This window comes from Panthera tigris, chromosome A3 (assembly GCF_018350195.1).
Source record: "Panthera tigris isolate Pti1 chromosome A3, P.tigris_Pti1_mat1.1, whole genome shotgun sequence".
NCBI lineage: Eukaryota > Metazoa > Chordata > Mammalia > Carnivora > Felidae > Panthera > Panthera tigris.
In genome coordinates this window covers 23,932,272-23,954,504 of record NC_056662.1, presented here as the reverse complement: position 1 = coordinate 23,954,504, position 22,233 = coordinate 23,932,272, and the positions used below count along the sequence as shown (strand labels likewise).

At 39.9% G+C, this 22,233-nt stretch overlaps 1 protein-coding gene across 4 annotated transcripts in view; it reads right to left on the bottom strand.

Moving 5' to 3' along the window:
- LOC102965540 (transient receptor potential cation channel subfamily C member 4 associated protein) overlaps window positions 1-3,883 on the bottom strand; it is a 68,813-nt gene extending 64,930 nt beyond the window's left edge. For all 4 annotated transcript variants that reach the window (XR_006215508.1, XM_042980537.1, XM_042980538.1 and 1 more), the window contains exon 1: window positions 3,673-3,883. Coding sequence is in view for 3 of the 4 variants with exons in the window: in XM_042980537.1 (XP_042836471.1) it covers window positions 3,673-3,840 (168 nt within the window). In the remaining variant the exon portion in view is untranslated. The remainder of the gene's footprint in view (window positions 1-3,672) is intronic.
- Window positions 3,884-22,233: the final 18,350 nt, after the last annotated feature.

The following is a 22,233-nucleotide window of genomic DNA, read 5'->3' as shown; positions in this document are numbered from 1 at the left end:
ATCATACCAGCACTACTTTATTACCTTGATAGAGGGCAAATTCAATAGGAGAAGAGAAAATAAGGCACACGAAAATCCACATAGGACAGGCCCATTCTAAATAAAACATGTGGTTCAGAGTCTTCTCCCAGACTTCTCTTAAGTCCCATTTAGGGAAATAGGGAAGACCGGGGGACGATCAGGTTTGGTGAAAGAGGAATCAGGAATTTCATTTAACATACTGAGTCTGAGATGCCCATGAGACATCTAAGTGGAGGTATTGAGATGATATTTGGATATACTCATCTGGAGCTAAATGGAGAGATCTTGATGGAAATATATATTTAGGATCCATCAGAGTATAGACTATTTGCTAAACAATACTTGCTAACCTTTATAGCATGCTTACTATGTTTTAAAATACCATTTTAAGTGCTTTAAATGTATAAATTCATTTGGTCCTTACCAAAACCTTACAGGCTAGGTCTCATGATTATCCCCCTTTTACAAATGAAGAAACTGAGGCATAAAGAGATTAAGTAACTTGCCCAAACACACACAGTAAGTATGTACCAGAGCTGTGGTACAAACCTAGGATACCTGACTCCAGAACTCTTTAAAGCCATGAGACTGTTTAGAAGTAGAGACAGGACTCAGGAAGAGGAAGACTGAGCCCTTACAAACAGTATTTCTTTTTTTTTTTTTTTAAGCTTATTTATTTTTGAGAGAGACAGAGACAGAGAGAGAGAGAGAGGGAGGGAATATGAGTGGGGGAGGAGCAAAGAGAGAGGGGGACACAGAATCTGAAGCCGGCTCCAGGCTCTGAGCTGTCAGCACAGAGCCTGACGCAGGGCTTCAACTCACTAACCCAAAGTCAGACAGACACTTAACCGACTGAGCCACCCAGGCATCCCCAAACAGTATTTTAATTCAAACAATTTTCAAGGGCCTGACACTGTTTTAGGCTCTGTTTCAAAGAAAAATAAGACAAATTCCCTTGAGAAGCCCAGTCTAATAGCTACAAGCTGACAGCAACTAGTAACTGAACATCTATCTGCCTCACACTGGCCAAACTTTTTAGACATATTATTTCACTTAATCCTAAGTCCTATGAGACAGATATTAGTGACATTTTAGAAATAAGGAAACTAAGGTTCAGGAAGGTTAAGTAATGTCACCTGGGTCACTCAGCTAGTAAGTGATGGAACATGGGTCAATCGAGGTCCACCTTCCTTTAAAATCTGGTCTTTTCCAAGGAAATCCTGTTATATGCTGCAACACGGATGAACTGTGAGGACATTAAGCTAACTGGAATAAGCCAGTCACAAAAAGACAAATAGTGTTTGACTCCACTTCTGTGAAGTATGAAAGGTAGTCAAATTCATAGAAACAAAGTAGAATGATGGTTTCCAGGGGCTGGGGGCAAGGGAGTAGGAGGTATGTTGTTGTTTAATAGGTACAGAGTTTCAGACTGGCAAGATGGAAAAATCCTCTTGATCTGATTCACAGCAATGTGAATATATTTAACACTACTTAACTGTACACTTAAAAATGGTTAAGATGGGAAACTTTATGTGTTTACCACAACTAAAAACATTTTTTTAAATCTGGTCTTTTTCCCAGTTTACCACATGCCACATTGGACATGCTTACTGTGCTATGGAAATGCCTGTGAGGAAATAATTACCTGTAATGTGGGGAAAGGTGGTGTGTGGGGGCAAGGAAGAGATCAAGGAAAGTTACCAAGAAAGGATACATTTGAAAGATGAAATTCCCCTCATTATAGTTTTAGGAAGGTAGCTCCATCTCAACCCCCGAAATAGCTCCCACACCTGCATACAACTAACTACTCATTACAATAACTAGCCTAAAACCAGGCTCAAGAATATTCTAACACCCTACTATCTGGTGAGTTTCTCCAATCTCCTCCCATTCCAGGTCCTCTAGCACTGGAAACAAATTAAGTGTCCTAAATTGCCTCATTTATTATGCTGAATGACTTCTGTGGCTCCTGACTGCCCTCAGAATGTAAAGGATTAGCAAAATGAGTGTTTAGGAGATTACCTAAATTTTCTGAGCCTCAGTTTCCTCATCTGTGATAAGAGAGGAGTCCCGATTACCTAAATTTTCTGAGCCTCAGTTTCCTCATCTGTGATAAGAGAGGAGTCCCGACATCTAATTCAAAAGACTGAAAATTAAATGAAGACATTGTATGCATACCTCGCTCAATGTCTGCTCCAAAGTATGCACTCAGTGAGTTGTTCCTTTTCTGCCTGCCCCCACAACCCAGCTAAGTGAGGCGTTTTGGTTTAAAGAACAAGAGAGCAAGTATTTCCAGGATGTTAAGGCAGATAAAGAAGAATGCAAAGGGGAAAAAGTTGCTCAACTATGCTTATCTGATGTTCAGGAAAATACTGCTCACCCAGAACTGTTTCTTCATCTGTAACCTGCTAGAACAGAGACCACCTGGTTTTTTTTATCTTTATTCTGTCCTTTTAATCATCTGAGTATTACTGAAATGGCTCTAAATATACTATATGCAGTACACCATGAAAATCTAACTCCTTTTCTCTCCCCCATCTACCCAATTGCCACCCAATCCCACCAACCACTTTATTAGCTTGTGTATCCTTCAAAACATTTCTATATGCAAAAGCTGTCTTTAAATCAAGTAATGTTTTACAATTGCCTTTGCAACCTAAGTTTTGGGAATGAGGGGGTGGGGTGGTCAGCAACATAAGTCTAGGTCTTTTCTCATCCTGCCTCACCTCAAAGCAGTGTCCTCCATTCATTCAAAAAATACTAATCGTATATTGGGCGCCAATTATAAGCTAGATACCAAGTACAGCATTAACTGATTATCCTTCAACCTTTACTAAGCAACAAAAATGCACTTAACGCTTTACACAATTATCTCCATTGATCCTCACGACACCTTAAGAAGCAGATTACGAATCGTCACCTTCATCTTACATATGTGGAAACTGAGGCACCGAAAGGTAACTTGCTCAAGCAAGGGTTTGAATCCAGGCCTGACTCCAAAGTCCTCGCTCTTAACCATGACGCTCCACAATGGCAAAACAGAGTCCCTGCACCCTTTGGAGCTCAGCCTAATGTTGGATACAGGCAAGAAAAGGGGCAGACAATAAAGAAATATGTAATTACAGACCAAGAAAGTAATGTGAGCGAAACGAATTCAGGGCTGTGACTGAATAACAATGGGGACCTACTTTAGAAGTGGGGGGGGGGGGGGGAAGTGTCAAGGAAAGGCCTGAGAGAATGACATTTATGATAGGCTTGGGAACCGTTTGAGGGCTGCATTAATGACCCACCACCCAATTCACGGTGGAAAACTCGAGGCCCTTAGAAGCTAAAGCAAACTCGCCCAGGGTCCCCCAGACGTGTAGACGTGGCGCAGGGTTGGGAGGATCCAGGAGCTGGGCCCAGGGCTCGTACACGCCACCGATGCCCGATGAAGCCCAGTCCGGCTCGGCCCCTAACCAGGGCCTCTAGCCCGCTGCTGCCCACCGCCCCGCGGCGGCTGACAGCATCCGCACAGCCTGCAGGGAGGCCCCGCGGCCGGCCAAGAGGGGTCGGGCCCGTACTGCGGCGGCCTGGAAAGGCCTCTTCTCCGGTCCCCCGCCAGCTCCCGCCCGGTCCGCCCCGCCCCGCCCCTCCGGGCCGGCTTCGTACCTGCACGGCCCGGACCAGGCCCCGGCCGGTCAGCTGGCCCTGCCGCAGCTGCAGCAGAATGTTACCGGGCCGCGGCCGGCCGCCCCATCCGCCCCAAGCCGCCACCGTTGCCGCTGCCCGTCGCCCTCGGCCGGCCCCAGACCCAGCAGCCGCCGGCGCCGCCGCCATGTCTCCTCGTCCGACAAACAGGAAGCAAGCGGCCCCGGGGCCGCGGAGATTTCTACGGGGCGGCGGAGGGGTCGCCGCAGCGCCCCCAGCGGGACGACGGCGGAGGCGCAAGCCGCGTGGCAGCGGCCGTGCGCGCCGCGGTCCCTACTGGGAAATGTAGTCTTGCTCTCAGGCGGGGCAGGTGCGAAAGAGAGATGTGGCGTTTCCTGCGCTACTTGTTTTTGGGGCCCCTCGGTCTTGCATTTCGGCGAGAACCTCCGAGGTCGAAGACGCAGTGCCTGCGTGCGCACTTTCCCATTTGTTGCCTGTTTGGGGAGGTTACAGCCAACTGGCTAGGAAAAATCCTGGGTTCCAGTCCAGGAATCAAACCGCCCAGACTGATTCCTGCCTGAATTCCTTCTCTCTACTCCTGACTCGGTGCGGACGGACCTCGGCTCTCTGCCCCTTAATTTCCTTGTTAGTTCTTTCAGTCAGTGGTTCCTGGGAGTCTATCAGCCAATAAATAGTTCCTAAGGGCCTGCTCTGTGCCCGCTCCGAACTGGTCACTGGGAATACTGTGGTGAGAACAGACCTACTAGGATCCTGTTTTGGAATGCAGGTTACAGAAAAAGAGAGCAAATCCATACACAAATAAATGCACAACAATCAGCTGTGTAAGTGGTTAGGTTGTTGTGAAGTTAAATGAAATAATGGAAGAGAAAGGGATGAGTAAATTATGACATTATATCCTTTGTCAGAGGAACCTTGTCCTAATTTCTCCCCACCAGATAGTATTTTCTCTCTGCTCTGAGCCCATGTTAGTCAATTTTTCGGCAAGCTTCTGTGTCGGGATTGCATGGTCGCCTCCCCTTTTCCTTTCCCGGAAGGGGTCTTGTAGCATAAATGAAATAGGGGTCCTGGGTGTGATGCAATAAGGAATGGTGGAGATTGTGACTCATAATTCATCACCCAAACCAGAACACTTTTAAGAATAAAAAAAAAAAAAAAACGCTATTAATAATTATGCTGGGACAGCAGGCATGGTGACCAATAACCCAGTTTGCTTGGGATAGTCCCCATAGACACCTGTTACAAGACTCCTCCCAGGAAAGAAAAAGGAGAGGCGATGATTGCTTGGGATAGTCCCCATAGACACCTGTTACAAGACTCCTCCCAGGAAAGAAAAAGGAGAGGCGATGATGTCCATTTTAAAATGAGTAGTTTCTACTGGCTTCCAGCAGATTGTTGCTGGATCTTCTAGTCTTTCCAGAAAAGCCAAAAATCTGGGGTTTTATGTGAAGTTCCCAAACTTTGAAAACTCCATGGACCAAATAAAATCCTGTCCCTTTCTGAACACTGGAACAGGGAGACCAGGAACAGGCCATAGGTACATGGAAGTTGAGCATGTGGTGAGGGAGATATTTCAAATCATTGGGGAAAGAAAAAAAAAGTTTAGGTCTTTAGCTTCACACCAAAAGCTAAAATGAATCTCAGACCTATTAAAAGCTATATGTAACAAAATCAAAGTATACTTCTAAAACTGGATAATGATGATGATTATTCAACTCTAAGTTTACTAAAAATCATTGAATAATAGAAGTGAATATATGAAAATACTTTTATGATTTGGGGGTAGAAAAGCTCTTCTTAATCATAAAACCCAGAAGTCATAAATAGGAAAAGATGGACAAGTTTGACCTCAACAATATAAAAACTTCTGCACAAGACACTACAAACAACCATAAAAGGCAAGACATATTCTGGGAAAGAGTCAATATCCAGAGTTTATGAACATACTGTGCCCTCTGCCTTAAGTTCTCATTCCCTGGAATCTCTCTGAATGGCTTGCTTCCTCATGTTCTCCAGGTTTCTGTTCAAGAGGAGACCTTCCCTGACCATCCATATAAAATAGCATTTCTTACACTCTCCATCTTATTACCTGCTTTGTTTGTTTGCTTGCTTTTATAGCACTACCTCCACCTGACATATAATTGTTTACTTTCCGCACCCCTCCTAGAGTATACTTTTGGTCTATTTTGCTCATTGTTATATTCATCTCTAGCACCTAGAATAGTACTTAGCACATAGCAGGTGATCAAATATTTGTTTATCGGATCAATGAATTATCCAGTAGATGCATGAACTCCTACAAAAATATAAGGAAAAGCCAAACAACCCAATAGAAAAATAGAAATGAACAGGGTGGGGCACCTGGGTGGCTCAGTTGATTAAGCCTCCAATTCTTGATTTCAGCTCAGCTCATGATCTCATGGTTTGCGAGTTCGACCTCCCACATCAGGCTCTGCCCTGACAGTGCAGAGCCTGCTTGGATTTTCTGTCTCCCTCTCACTGCCCCTCCCTCGCGTGGATGTGTTCTCTTATTCTCTCTCTCTCTCTCTCTCTCTCTCTCTCAAAAATAAATAAACATTAAAAAAAAAGAGAAATGAACAGGCAATTCACAGAAGAAAAATCAATGGCCAGTAAATGTGTAAAAAGATGCCCAACCTCAATTTCACTAGTAGTAGGATGCTGATAGTGAGTACATAAATTGATATACCTTTCTGGAAAGCAATTTTTAGCAATATGAATTAAGTCATAAGAAATCCAAACTTTTTGGCTCAATAATTACTTCCGTGGGAATCTCTCCTAATGATTTTAGTTGCTATGATGTTGATTTACATACAAAAATGTTTATTATTGTATTATTTGTGATTGCAAAAACAAAAACAATGTCACCATAAAATAGAAGCATGTTTAAATAGATTCTAGTATTTCAATATAATGGAATATTCGAGTCATTGGATACCATTGTTTACAAAATAAAAATAAAATACTAAGATTTCAAATAAAGTTAACCATGTTTATCTTTTGATCTGTTTCTAGGAATTTATGTTTTAATAACAACTAAACAAGTGTACAAAGATGCATCATTATAATATTTACTGCGGCAGATATATGTCAAAACATTGGAAACAATCTAAATATCCCTTAATAGGGGACTAGATAAACTGTGCTTCATCTATACAGTAGAATACTCCACAGTCATTAAAAGGAATGGACTACACACACACACACACACACACACACACACTGACATGCCAAGATGTTCAAGACACAGTTTTAAGTGAAAAAAGCTCATGGGAAAAGAAAAAGAAAAAAAGCTCATGGAAGACCAATATGTATCATGTGATCCCATTTGTATCAAAAATTATCTATTTACATATTTTATGAATATATTACAAAATCCGGAAGATTATGCATAAAATGGTTAAAAGCAGCCACCACTACAGAATGGAATGAGGAAGTGGGGAAAGAATGTTCATTTTCCTAACTTTTACACTGTTACTTGCATTTTATTATGGGCACATATAACTTTAAAATTTTAACATTAAAAACTTGTAAAATTATGTATCTATAACTGGATAGGAAAATGCTCACCACACATTGTTGAAAGAAAAATAAAGCAAGTTATATAGGAATAGGCATATCATAAGCCCATTAACATATAATTAGACATTCCTATTCTATGTGGTTGTATGCACAGAATTACCCAAAAGAAACATCATCAAAAATGCCAGTGGTGGTTATCACAATGTAGACAGATTTCAGGTGATTTTTACTTCATTAATATTTTTCATAATTTTTTACGTAAGCCATATATCATTTTTTAAAGTTTTTGAAATTCCAGCTGGTTAATATTCAGTGTAATACTAGTTTTAGGTGTACAATACAGTGAATCAACAGTTCCACACATCACCCTGTGCTCATCACAACAAGTGCACTCCTTAATCCCCATCACTTGTTTCACCCATCCCCCACTCCTCCCCTTTGGTAACCAACAATTTAATATAACTAAGAGTTTGTTTTTGGGGGCGCCTGGGTGGCTCAGTCAGTTAAGTATCCAACTCTTGATTTTGGCTCAGGTCATGATCTCACGGTTCGTGAGTTTGAGTCCCACCCACATCGAGCTTTCTGCTGTCAGCAAGGAGCCCGCTTTGGATCCTCTGTCCAAACCAGAGAGAGAGAGGGTCTCTCTCTGCCCCTCCCTGCTCATTTTCTCTCTCTCTCTCTTTCAAAATAAAGAAAACTTGAAAAATGTCTCTTATTTCTTCCCTTTGCTTGTTTTGTTTCTTAAATTCCACATATGAGTAAAATCATATGGTGTTTGTCTTTGTCTTACTCTAATTTCACTTCACGTGATACTCTCTAGCTCCATCCACGTCATTGCAAATGGCAAGATTCTGTTCCTTTTGATGGCTGAGTAATATTCCACTGTGTGTAGATACCACATCTTCTTTACCAGCCATGTATGATTTTTACACTCAGGAAAAACAAAAGATATTTTCATGTTAGAAATTTAAAAAAAAAAAAGAAAAGGCGTTTCCAGGGATGCAAGCTGGCATTGATGAGCTCCCCAGGCAGCAGCCAGTCTTCCTTGAGCAATCACAGCCCCAGGATTCCACCCAGTGTTCTTCCTGAGGTAAATGGTGGAGTATATTCTCATCCTGTCAGGATGAGCGAGGATACATGATCCTGACAAATTTCACAGTTCAAATGACCCTTCCCTTGGCACTCATCATGCTGGGGACAAGTCTTTCCATGTAAGCTTTGATTCAAAAGTCATTTTCCATTCCTAAATTTGTACCTTGCTAAGCCCAGCCTCGCTCAGGCACTCCCCAAAGCTGGCTATTCATTGAGTCCAAGATGATCACAACAAATTCAGCCTTTAAGGTCACCATGTGTCTAGGAAATAAGGAGATACGTTTTCAGAAATCTCTGGGTAAAGGCATTCTTTCTACATCTCTGCTCTGCAGGCCTTTTCCATTGAAACCAGATGTGTGTCTCTCACCACCAGAGAGCGTAGTACCCCTTTCCTAAGAAGCCAGTTGACGTCAATTGGGGTTAGCGTTAGAAAAAATGAAGCTCCTAAACTGACTAATCCCCCCCTCCCCACAATAATCCCAAATGGTTTAACCAAACATGCTGATGTTACTCAGAGAATATTACTTCTTGTAAGTGAGTTACCAAACTCATCTCAGTTGGCCAGATAGATTTTCTGGGGGAAACTTTTTAAAATCATATTTTTAATCATAGAGAAGTAATTTTAATCAAAGCAACTGGCACAGCTAGAGTCAGACCATAGAAACAGCTGTCCCGTGTAGTCATGCACTGTCCTGTGGTGGTATTTCAAATATATGTTTTTTTGTATTCCATTTCTTTTTTTCCCCTATTACATTTCTTTTAAAAAAAAATTTTTTTTTTAACGTTTACTTATTTTTGAGACAGAGAGAGACAGAGCATGAACAGGGGAGGGGCAGAGAGAAGGGGAGACACAGAACCGGAAGCAGGCTCCAGGCTCTGAGCCATCAGCCCAGAGCCCCAGGCGCGGGTCTCGAACTCACAGACGGTGAGATCGTGACCCCGAGCTGAAGTCGGACGCTTAACCGACTGAGCCACCCAGGCGCCCCTCCCCTATTACATTTCTAAAGTACCACCTCTCAGTGATTTGTTTCAAAAATGTTCATAAAGGGGCACCTGGGTGGCTTGGTTAGTTAAGCATCTGACTTCAGCTCAGATTATGATTTCGTGGTCCGTGAGTTTGAGCCCCGCATTGGGCTTTGTGGTGACAGCTCAGCCTAGAGCTTGCTTCAGATTCTGTGTCTCCTTCTCTCTCTCTCTCAAAAATAAACATTTAAAAAAATTGTTTTTATGTTTGTTGAGTACCATCTTAAGTGCCAGGCACTGCTGTAGGTACTAGGGATATAGTGCTAAATAAAAGAAACAAAAGTCTCTCTACTCTCATGGAGCTTATACTACTGTGTAAGACCCACCCTTTTTTTGAGCACTTAACATTGGCCAAGTATTTTATTTGCACTGCCTTATTTTTCTGCAGCTTTTTAGGGGAAAACTCTCAAATCTACAGAAAATTAAAAGAGTAATACTATGAACATTCACATACCCTTTGCTTAGACTCACCAATTGTTAACATTGTGTTTTATTGTATCTATTCTTTCTCTCTTTTCCTCCCTACTGATCTGCATATAATATGCTAATATATATATATATATATATTAGCATACATCTCCCGAGAGAGAGATATATATATATGCTAATATATATATATTAGCATACATATCCCAAGAACAAGGACATGCTCCTAATAACTATGGTACCACACACCCAAGAAATTTAATGGATATAATGTTACCCTATATTCCATACCCTATATTCCATATTCAAACCCTATATTCCATATTGCCCCCAGAATGTCCCTTATAGTCTTCCCCCCGCCATCCAGGATTCAATCAAGGATCATGCATTTTGTTTTCATTTTTGCTTTTTTTAATTTTAAGAGTTTATTTTTAAGTAATCTCTACACCCACTGTGGGGCTCAAACCCACAATCCTGAGATCAAGAGTTGCATGTTCAACCAACTGAACCAGCCAGGTGCACCAAGGATCATGCGTTTTGAATGTCATGACTCTTTAGTGTCTTTTAATCTAGAAGAGTCCCTCATCTTTTCTGTCTTTCGTGGCATTGACAATTTTATTTTATTATTTTTAACATAATTTATTGTCAAATTGGTTTCTATACAACACCCAGTGCTCATCCCAACAAGCGCCCTCCTCAATGCCCATCACCCATCTCCCCCACCCCCCATCAACCCTCAATTTGTTCTCTGTATTTAAGAGTCTCTTATGGTTTGCCTCCCTCCCTCTCTGTGACTCTTTTTCCCTCTTCCCTTCCCCCATGGTCTTCTGGTAAGTTTCTCAAGTTCCACATATGAGTGAAAACATATGATATCTGTCCTTCTCTGACTGACTTATTTCACTCAGCATAATACCCTCCAGTTCCATCCATGTTGCCGCAAATGGCCAGATTTTATTCTTTCTCATTGCCAAGTAGTATTCCATTGTATATATAAACCACATCTTTACCGATTCATCAGTTGATGGACATTTAGGCTCTTTCCATAATTTGGCTGTTGTTGAAAGCGCTGCTATAAACACTGGGGTCCATGTGCCCTATGCATCAGCACTCCTGTATCCCTTGGGTAAATTCCTAGCAGTGTATATCCCTTGGGTCATATGGTAGATCTATTTTTAATTTTTTGAGGAACCTCCACACTGTTCTCTAGAGCAGCTGTACCAGTTTGCATTCCCACCAACAGCGCAAGAGGGTTCCTGTTTCTCCACATCCTTGCCAGAATCTATAGTTTCCTGATTTGTTCATTTTAGCCACTCTGACCAGTGTGAGGTGGTATCTCAGTGTGGCTTTGATTTGTATTTCCTTGATGATGACATTGAGCATTGTTTCATGTGTCTGTAGGCCATCTGGATGTCTTCTTTGGAAAAGTGTCTATTCATGTCTTCTGCCCATTTCTTCACTGGATTATTTGTTTTTTGGGTGTAGAGTTTGGTGAGTTCTTTATAGATTTTGGATACTAGCCCTTTATCCTATATGTCATTTGCAAATATCTTTTCCCATTCTGGCACTGACAATTTTTAGGAGTCCAACTTTGCTCAATGTTCTATCACCTGGATCTTCTTGACTATTTTCTCATGAATGGATTAGGACTCAACTTTTTAGCAAGAATACTTCATGGATGATGACAGGTCTTTCCTATTTCTTCACCTCAGGAGAAAATAGCATAAATTTATCCCATTATCAATGATGCCAAGTTTGATCTCTTGGCTAATGTGGTGTCTACCAGATGTCTTATTGGAAAGGTACATTTTCCCCTTTGTACTTAATAAGTAATCTGTGGCCTTCAAGACTGAGAATATGTTGTTCCCCAACTACCTTTCACTCAGTTTTTAGCATCCTTTGGTAATCCTTGCATGGATTACAATGCTGGTGGTTGCAAAATAGTGATTTTCTAATTTTATCATTTCTTCCCTTTTTATTAGAGTGTATTCTGAAAAAAGGAGCTCTTCCATTTTTTATCTGGGTTATCACTAAGGACTCACAGATTCTTTTTTTATGTAATGTGTTTTTTATTTTATGTAAAACATATGCCCCAATGCCCCAATGGATATAGAACATTTCTATCACTCCATTAAGTTTCCTCATGCTCCTTATTGGTCAACTCCTGCCCTCCAGGCAACCACTGTTCTGATTTTCATCATCATAGGTTAGTTGTGGCTGTTCTAGAACTTTATGCCCATGGAAACATACAGTATGTAGTCTTTGTGTTTAGCTTCTTTCACTCAGCATAATGTTTTTGAGATTCATACATATTGTTCTATGCATCAGTGGCCCAATCCTTATTGCTGCTGCAAAGTATTCCATTGTATGAATACACACAATTTGTTTATCCATTCTCCTGTTGATAGATGTTTGGGTTATTTCTAGTTTGGAGCTATTATAAATAAAGCTAATCTTATACGGGTTTATACAAGTTTGAACATTCTTATACAAGTTCTGGGGATATATGTTTTCATTTCTCTTTCATTATTCTTTTTAATGTTCAACTTGTCTCAAATTTGCCCGATGGTAGTCCTTTCAAGCCAGTTCTTGTGTCCTTTTGATATCTTCTGGGACCATCCTAATTTTACATAGTCCCTGTGAGACTTGAACTTGTCCAGCTATGTAATCTGATCTGAGCTCATTAAATACAGTCACTCTAGACCTCTCTTTCAATCCCCACAGGTATAGATTTTTCCCTCATTTCCATAGCCAGTCACTCCTTAAACTGCAACAGTGGCTCTAGCCTTTTGGGGGCTTAGGACCTTTCCATGGTAGAAGCTTGAACCCTTTCTCCCCAAAAGATGTATATATGTACCACACCCACACACACCAACCCATACACACACACACACACACACACACACACATTTTGTCACAGGATTCTTGAATTGGCCTCCAAACTAGCTGTCTCAAGTCTGTTTACTGAACACTTACTATGGATCAGAAATTATGCTAGAAATGCAAAGGGAAGAAAGAAAAAAAATAACATTAAGAAAGACCTAGTGTGTGTGCTCCAGATACTGTGTCAAAAGTTTGTCAACAAAAAGGCATAAAATACGGGATTCATAAATGAACAAATTTTCATAGCAAATGAAATATATGCAATTATAAATAAATACATGTGGTCACTAAATTTTATTTATTTACCAAATCTTTATTGCAAACTTACTACATGCAGGCACTGTCCTAGGAACTAGGGATCCATCTGTAAATAAGATAAACATGATTTGTACCTTGTAGGGCCCAGAGTTTCATGGAGAAAAACAGATAAATAAGCAACTACAATCCTGGCTCCAATTCACACAAGCATCATAACCTTGAACAAATTACAGTAGGACACCTTAGCTATGGGGGATATTTTCCAAGACCCCCCAGTGGATGCCTAAAGCCAGGATAGATACCTATACATATTATGTTGTTTTTCCTATACATACACACCTATGATAAAGTTTAGTTTATAAATTAGGCATGGTAAGAGATCAACAACAATAAGTAGTAATAAAATAGAACAATTGCAACAACATACTGTAATAAAAAATATTGTATTATGCTATACTCACCCTTCCTGTGAGAATGTGAGATGATAAAATGCCTATGTGATGAGATGAAATGAAGCACAGTCACATAGCATCAGGCCACTATCAACCTTCCGATGATACTCAGGAGATTGATCATTTACTTCATGATCACAGTTGACCACCAATAACTGAACCAGTGAAGAATGAAACCAGGATAAAAGGAACTACCATACTTAACTTTCTGTAGCTTCAATTTGCTTGTGTGCAAATGGAGAAAAGACCTCAATGGGTTGTTCTAAGTTGTGTATGAGATAAGAATATAAAGCACTTGGCACTTAGGTGGCTCAGTTGGTTAAGCACCTGACTTCAGCTCAGGTCATGATCTCACGGTTTGTGAGTGTGAGCCCCCCATCCTGCTCACTGCTGTCAGCACAGAGCCCGCTTCAGATTCTCTGTCCCCCTCTCTCTCTGCCCTTCCCTGCTTGTGGACTCTCTCTCAAAAATAAATAAATTTTTTTTTTTAATTTTTTTTTTTCAACGTTTTTTATTTATTTTTGGGACAGAGAGAGACAGAGCATGAACGGGGGAGGGGCAGAGAGAGAGGGAGACACAGAATCGGAAACAGGCTCCAGGCTCCGAGCCATCAGCCCAGAGCCTGACGCGGGGCTCGAACTCACGGACCGCGAGATCGTGACCTGGCTGAAGTCGGACGCTTAACCGACTGCGCCACCCAGGCGCCCCAAAAATAAATAAATTTTTTAAAAAAAGAAAAAAAAGAAATATAAAGCACTTAACACAGGGCCTGGCACAAAATAAGCACTAAAAATTATTATTATTACATTATTTTTATCACATAAGTTTCCTGTCGAAGAATATGTAAATTTCAACAGCTTTGAACTGGCTCTACCCAATCCAGCTCTCCTCCTAAATATTCAACCCTAATCCCTCACAGCTCCTCCACAAGCCCTCCATGTTCCAGGCAGACTGGGATCCTCAGAGGCCCCCTGTCATGCTAAAGATAGGATTCTGCAAATCCCACATTTTCTTTAAGACTAAGTTCCTGCCCTTTTCAGAACTCTGGAAGCATTTCTTGTCAGACTCTTACAGCTTAACCCTTGCTCATGAACCTTTGTAGTATTGTTCTGTTATTAGTCCTGGTTGTTTCTTTCCTTCCTAGGTAGATTGCATCTGATGGAAGGATAAAGCAATCAGGTTACCACCCCCTCCCCAACATAAATATCATTCAAAACACATTCAAAGCCTCGTTTCCTTGAATTGTACAATTATTCCAATAAAATTGCAAAGACTCGATCCCTTTTTGAAATATTTCTTTGGAAAATAGCCCAAAAGAATGTCCAAAAGAGAGAAACACTAGGGCGCCTGAGTGGCTCCGTCAGCTAGGCCTCCAACTTCAGCTCAGGTCATGATTTCATGGTTTGTGAGTTCGAGCCCTGCATCGGGCTCTGTGCTGACAGCTCAGAGTCTGGACCCTGCTTTGGATTCCGTCTCCCTCTCTCTCTGCCCCTCCCCTGCTCACGCACTGTCTCTTTCTCTCTCTTTCTCTCAAAAAATGAATAAACATTTAAATAAATAAACATTTAAAAATGATGTACATATTAAAAAAGAAAGAAAGAAACACCTAAGTAAAATCTACTGTCTCAGCCTTTACAACAGTTCTTCAGAACCTCCTCACAGGTGACAAGTTCTAACTTTTGGGTGGATTTGAGCCTTATAAACAACCCAAAATCCTTCTGAGTGGAGCTTGATGAATATGTAGATGATTAATACTGTTTTCTGCTTTTTTTTTAGCTTTTTATTTGGAATACTTTTAGGTTTAAAGGAGAGTTGCAAAGAGAGTACAGACAGTTCTCTTACACCCTTCACCTGGCTTCCCCTAATATTAACATCTTATATAACCATCATTTTTGTTTTGTTCTTTAAGTTGCAGTACATGAAAAGAAATTTCAGATTGACTGTTGTGCCGCAGTCCTAGAAAACAATCAATCCAACTAGAACAGACCTTATGAAGAAAAAAAAAAAAAAAAAGAATAGATTCCAGGGGCACCTGGGTGGCTCAGTCGGACTTAGCTCAGGTCATGATCTCACAGTTCGTGGGTTCAGGCCTCGCGTTGGGCTTTGTGCTGACAGCTCAGAGCCTGGAGCCTGCTTCAGATGCTGTGTCTCCCTCTCTCTCTGCCCCTCCCCTGCTCGCACTCTGTCCCTCTCTCTCTCAAAAATAAATATCAAAAAAAAACCACTTAAAATAAAAAAAAGAATAGATTCCAACCAGGAATTAACATCAAAAGTAGTAAAAGGGAACATCATTTCAGATTCTTTACCACTAAGAAGGTGCAGAAGAAGATATAAATAGTTTTATGTCTATACATTTGAAAATTTAGGTGGAATTGATAAATTTCTAGAAAAAAAAGACACACCTAAAGAAATAATCGAAAATTGGAACAATCGTATATAACTATTAAAGAAATTGAATCTATAATGTTGAAACCATCTCACAAAAGAAAATTCCAGTTGCAAATGGCTGTGAAATCCACCAAACTTTTAAAAAAAATTTAAAGATTTCTTTTTTTTTAATTTTCAAAATGTTTTCACTACTTATTTATTTTGAGAGAGAGAGAGAGTGCACACACACACACCAGTGGGGGAATGGCAGAGAGAAAGGGAGAGAGAGAATCTCAAGCAGGGTCCATGCCATCAGCACAGGCCCAATGCAGTGCTCGATCCCATGAATCATGAGATCATGATCTGAGCCGAAATCAAAAGTCAGACACTTAACGGACTGAGCCACTCAGGTGCCCCCAAATCTACCAAATTTTTAAGGAAGACATGATACCAACAATACACAATTTCTTCCAAAGACTGGAAAAAGAGGTAACATTCTCCGACTGACATTGAGAGACAAACAACACACAAATACCGACATAGGAGGTGAGATGCAACAAAAATCTCTAATTTTATTTCATTTAATTCAAACTGCTTTCATTAATAAAATCTCGTCAATTTGTTGCAGTGATGTTGGGAACATCTAGTACCCTAATTCCTATATTTGAGTTTATATCTGAGTTACCTAGAAGGCTCTTTTTTTTTTTTTGACCTGGAAGTCTTTTAAAAACACACATTACGCCTCCCACCCTCAGAGTTTCTGATTCAGAAGGTCTGGGGCGGGGCCCAAGAGTTTGCATTTGTAGCAAGTTCTCTGGCAAATGCTGCAGCTGCTACTGCTCCAGGGACCGCATTTGAGAACCATGGGGCCAGTGGCATATGTATTGAAACCTTGCTCGCCACAGCAGTAATGTCATTTGGAAAGCTTGGAAAGCCTTCAAATACTGGAACAACTTTCCCACGAGCACTCTACTGAATTTTCTAAGAACGTTTTAAAAAACTCAGTTAAATAGGCCCACATTGTTACTCAAAAAACAACTTTGGAAAGATTTTCCAAAGGAGATCACTTTTCAGCTAGAAAAATAGGGATTTCATTATTGTATTCTTTTAACGTGCTTTCGACTTTCCTTTAAGACAACCAACTAACTAACTTTTACATGATAAACTTAATGGTGTGGTCAGCTCTAACTCCTGAACAAGTTGCTTTTGTTTTTCAAGGAATTGTCTATTTTTTTTTTCAGCTTCTTTTAGTAAAATTAACAACCTCCACTGTTTTTTTTTTAATATGTACGTGAATTTCAGCAGAATCTCTTTGTTGTCCAAAGATTTACAACATATAAGAGTGTGCCAAGTAACACTGATTTTAGATGCTTCTAAACAATATTTTATTTATTTATTTATTTATTTATTTTTTAATGTTTATTTATTTTTGAGAGAGAGACAGACAGAGCATGAGTGGGGAAGGGGCAGAGAGAGGGAGACACAGAATCCAAAGCAGGCACCAGGCTCTGAGCTGTCAGCACAGAGCCCCACGCTGGGCTTGAACCCACCACCCATGAGATCAAGACCTGAGCCAAAGTCAGAAGTTTAACCGACTGGGGGCGCCTGGGTGGCTCAGTCAGTTTAGCGGCCGACTTCGGCTCAGGTCATGACCTCGCGGTCCATGAGTTCGAGCCCCGCGTCGGGCTCTGTGCTGACAGCTCAGAGCCTGGAGCCTGTTTCGGATTCTGTGTCTCCCTCTCTCTGACCCTCCCCCGTTCATGCTCTGTCTCTCTCTGTCTCAAAAATAAATAAACGTTAAAAAAAAAAAAAATTAAAAAAAAAAAAAAAAAAAAAAAAAGAAGTTTGACTGAGCCGCCCAGGCGCCTCAACTTGTAAACAAATTTTAAATAATTTCGTTACAGTTTCATTTTTGCAAGTTGATTTATAGTGACCAAAATTGCACTTTTCAATTCTGCAAATATTTTTCATCGAGTTTGTGTGAGGAGGTTAATTAAACATAACAAGACCCTCCTTAACATAGCCTTACCCAAAGTCATCTCAGGCACAACTAAGTGTTGTGCAAGTTTCAACTTGTCTTTCTCAAGTTTTTTTGGCTCACAAAATCCATACCACATCATAACAACATAATAAGCATTATTTCTAAAATTCTGCAACAGCACAGATTCAAGGAGAGATTATTTCTTTTTTTTTTCTTCTTTTTTAAAATTTTATTTATTTATTTATTTATTTATTTATTTATTTATTTTAATATATGAAATTTATTGTCAAATTGGTTTCCATACAACACCCAGTGCTCGTCCCAAAAGGCGCCCTCCTCAATACCCATCACCCACCCTCCCCTCCCTCCCACCCCCCATTAACCCTCAGTTTGTTCTCAGTTTTTAACAGTCTCTTATGCTTTGGCTGTCTCCCACTCTAACCTCTTTTTTTTTTTTTTCCTTCCCCTCCCCCATGGATTTTTGTCAAGTTTCTCAGGATCCACATAAGAGTGAAACCATATGGTATCTGTCTTTCTCTGTATGGCTTATTTCACTTAGCATCACACTCTCCAGTTCCATCCACGTTGCTACAAAAGGCCATATTTCATTCTTTCTCATTGCCACGTAGTATTCCATTGTGTATATAAACCACAATTTCTTTTTCCATTCATCAGTTGATGGACATTTAGGCTCTTTCCATAATTTGGCTATTGTTGAGAGTGCTGCTATAAACATTGGGGTACAAGTGCCCCTATGCATCAGTACTCCTGTATCCCTTGAGTAAATTCCTAGCAGTGCTATTGCTGGGTCATAGGGTAGGTCTATTTTTAATTTTCTGAGGAACCTCCACACCGCTTTCCAGAGCGGCTGCACCAATTTGCATTCCCACCAACAGTGCAAGAGGGTTCCCGTTTCTCCACATCAAAGGAGAAATTATTTCTAAGACATATTTTTATCGATTGATTTACCATAAAAACTGTATACACCAAAATGCATGCCAGAAGGATAATTTTTTTTTTTTTTTTCAGGAGCCCTTTGAGCAATTTTCTCCTTTGGCATGAATTCTATAACCCAATACAGTGATAATGAGGCTTTCTCATTGACAGTTACATCATGGCTCAGAAAATGTGCCCATCACATTGTATGTATTTTTTCTTTTTTTGAAGATATTGAAGGCACTGATTCAGTATGTCATGTTTTCCGGTATCTTTTTAAAAAAATATTTTTAATGTTTATTTTTTGAGAGAGAGATAGAGCAAGAGTGGGAGAGGAGGAGGAACAGAGAGAGAGGGAGACCCAGAATCTGAAGTACCCAAGTGAGTCCTTTTTTTTTTTTCTTTTTTTAAGTAGGCTTCACACCCAGTGTGGAGCCCATTAAGGGGATTAAACTCATGACCTTGAGATCAAGACTAACTGAGCCCCCTAGGCACCACCAACCCTCTCCCCACCCAAGTATCTTTTTTAATTTTGATGGCATTAAGCTTTCATTTTCAAGAATATTATTACAAGGGGCTCCTGGGTGGCTCAGTTGGTTGAGCATCCAACTTTGGCTCAGGTCATGATCTCCCGGTTTGTGGGTTCGAGCCCCCTGTTGGGCTCTGTGCTGACAGCTCAGAGCCTGGAGCCTGCTTTGGATTCTGTGTTTCCCCCTCTCTCTCTGACCTTCCCCTGCTCAGGCTGTCTCTCTCTCTCTTCCACAAAAATAAATAAACATTAAAAATTGTTATGGGAATGCAAGCTGGTGTAGCCACTCTGGAAAACAGTATGGAGGTTCCTCAAAAAACTAAAAATAGAACTACCCTACGACCCAGCAATTGCACTCCTAGGCATTTATCCACGGGATACAGTGTGCTGTTTCAAAGGGACACAGGCACCCCCATGTTTATAGCAGCACTATCGTCAGTAGCCAAAGTATGGAAAGAGCCCAAATGTCCATCGATGGATGAATGGATAAAGAAGATGTGGTATATCTATACAATGGAGTGTTACTCAGCAATCAGAAAGAATGAAATCTTGCCATTTGCAACTATGTGGATGGAACTGGAGGGTATTATGCTAAGTGAAATTAGTCAGAGAAAGACAAAAATCATGTGACTTCACTCATATGAGGACTTTAAGAGACAAAACAGATGAACATAAGGGAAGGGAAACAAAAATAATATAAAAACAGGGAGGAGCCAAGACAAAAGAGACTCATAAATATGGAGAACAAACTGAGGGTTACTGGACGGATTGTGGGAGGGGGGGATGGGCTAAATGGGTAAGGGGCACTAAAGAATCTACTCCTGAAATCATTGTTGCATTATATGCTAATTTGGATGTAAATTTTTAAAAATAAAAAAATAAAATAAAAAATAAAGTAAAATAAATAAAGTTGCTAAAATAGTAGATATTAAGTGTTCCCATTACAAGAAAAAATATTTGGAACTATAGGAGGTGATAGATATTAACTAAACTTATTATGGTAATAATTGCACAATGTATACATATATCAAATCATTATATTGTAAGCCTTAAACTTATACAATGTTATAAGTCAATTACATATCAATAAAACTGAACAAAAATAAAAAAATCTTTAGAAAAAAGAATATGATTACAAATAATACATTCGTATATGTCATTTTGTTAAGCTTTCATTTTCAAGAATATTATTACAGATAATACATTCGTATATGTCATTTTGTTGGTCTGCACACTTGACAAAACTGTATTTTTTAAAAGCGGTCTTACATTGACTCTTTTTAAATGATGCGCAAATGCTGCTGATTAACATCAATACTTTCCCTAATATCCTTATTCACTCATCCCATATTTTTCACCTTCTCATTCTCGTTTTTTGCAGCATTAAAACAACCCATTAAAGCGCAATTTGGACTAATTCAATTAAAATGCTGCATTTGTGACACATTCAACATTTTCCAGATTATGCACTTTCTGAAGAACCACACTGTAAATTCCTAACCAAAATCAGTTGAAAGTCACAACAATGTTGCCAAAAATGAAAAAAAATTCTCCCACACTTCAGTTCACAACTAATTTTCAAATTATGATGTAAAATTTAAGAAGGCTTAATTCTCCCATTATTGGGTGATGGTCATATTGACAATCATATACCAGAAAATTAACTTAGATGCCAGTGTGTTGAATAAAACAATCTGCTTTGAGCCAGTGTGTATATGTTTCACATCTCCTCTCTGTCTCTCTCCCACAACATGAAGCAATTAGCCTTAGTATTATGCCAATGTCCTTGGTTCTTGTCAAGGACCAATGTGATGCACTCTAATAATTTCCAATGCTTCCTATTTCATTATTGAAAAAAAAAATTTAATGTTTATTTATTTTTGAGAGAAAGACAAAGAAAGACAGAGTGGGAGCTGGGGAGGGGCAGAGATGGAGACAGAATCTCAAGCAGGCTCCAGGCTCTGAGCTGTCAGCACAGAGCCCGATGCAGGGCTCGAACCCATGAACCATGAGATCATGACCTGAGTTGAAGTCAGACGCTTAACCAACTGAGCCACCCAGGCGCCGCAATTTCATTATTTTATTTTTTTATTTTTTATTTATTTATTTATTTATTTATTTTTTAATGTTTATTTATTTTTGAGACAGAGAGAGATAGAGCATGAACGGGGGAGGGTCACAGTGAGAGGGAGACACAGAATCTGAAACAGGCTCCAGGCTCTGAGCTGTCAGCACAGAGCCTGACGCGGGGCTCGAACCCACGGACCGTGAGATCATGACCTGAGCCGAAGTCGGACGCTTAACCGACCAAGCCACCCAGGAGCCCCATCAATTTCATTATTTTAAAAGTTAGTTGTTTGTATGGAAACCAATTTGACAATAAATTTCATATATTGAAAAATAAATAAATAAATAAATAAATAAATAAAAGTTAGTTTGACACAGTAACATTTATTTTCTTGACCTACTAAAGGGTCATAAGCCAAGTCTCAAAAACACTGCTCTAAGGCTCTAGCCTGTTAATGTAGCAAGAAAATTTGTTTAAACATATATAAACAATGGCTTGCCTTTCTGCATGCAGAATGGTTTTTTGGTGTTTTTTAAAAACATTTTTTTTCCAAGTATGTATTTAGACCACATTGTGTTTGCAAACTGCTGCTGCTTTGTAAGGGGATGTGTATATGTTCTTTATTTTTTCCTCTTTTTTGTCTTTTTAAAAATTAAGATATTCATTGCATAAAACTCCCCCTATTAAAGTGTACAATTCAATTGCTTCTTGGCCTTTTGGCTAAGATCAAATATAGTAAAGTGTACAATTCAGTGTTTTTTAGTATATTCACAAAGCTCTGTAACAATCATCACCATCTAATTCTATTACCTTGTTATTTCCCACCAAAAAACCCCCACCTATCCCACTAGGAGTAAATCCTCATTCCCCTCCCCCTGGTCCCTGGCAACTACCAATTTACTTTCCATTTCTATGGATTGGTCTTTGCTGGAGGCTTCATATAAGAGGAATGATACAATATGTGGCCTTTTGTGTCTGGCTTCTTCCACTTAACATACATTTTCAAGGTTTA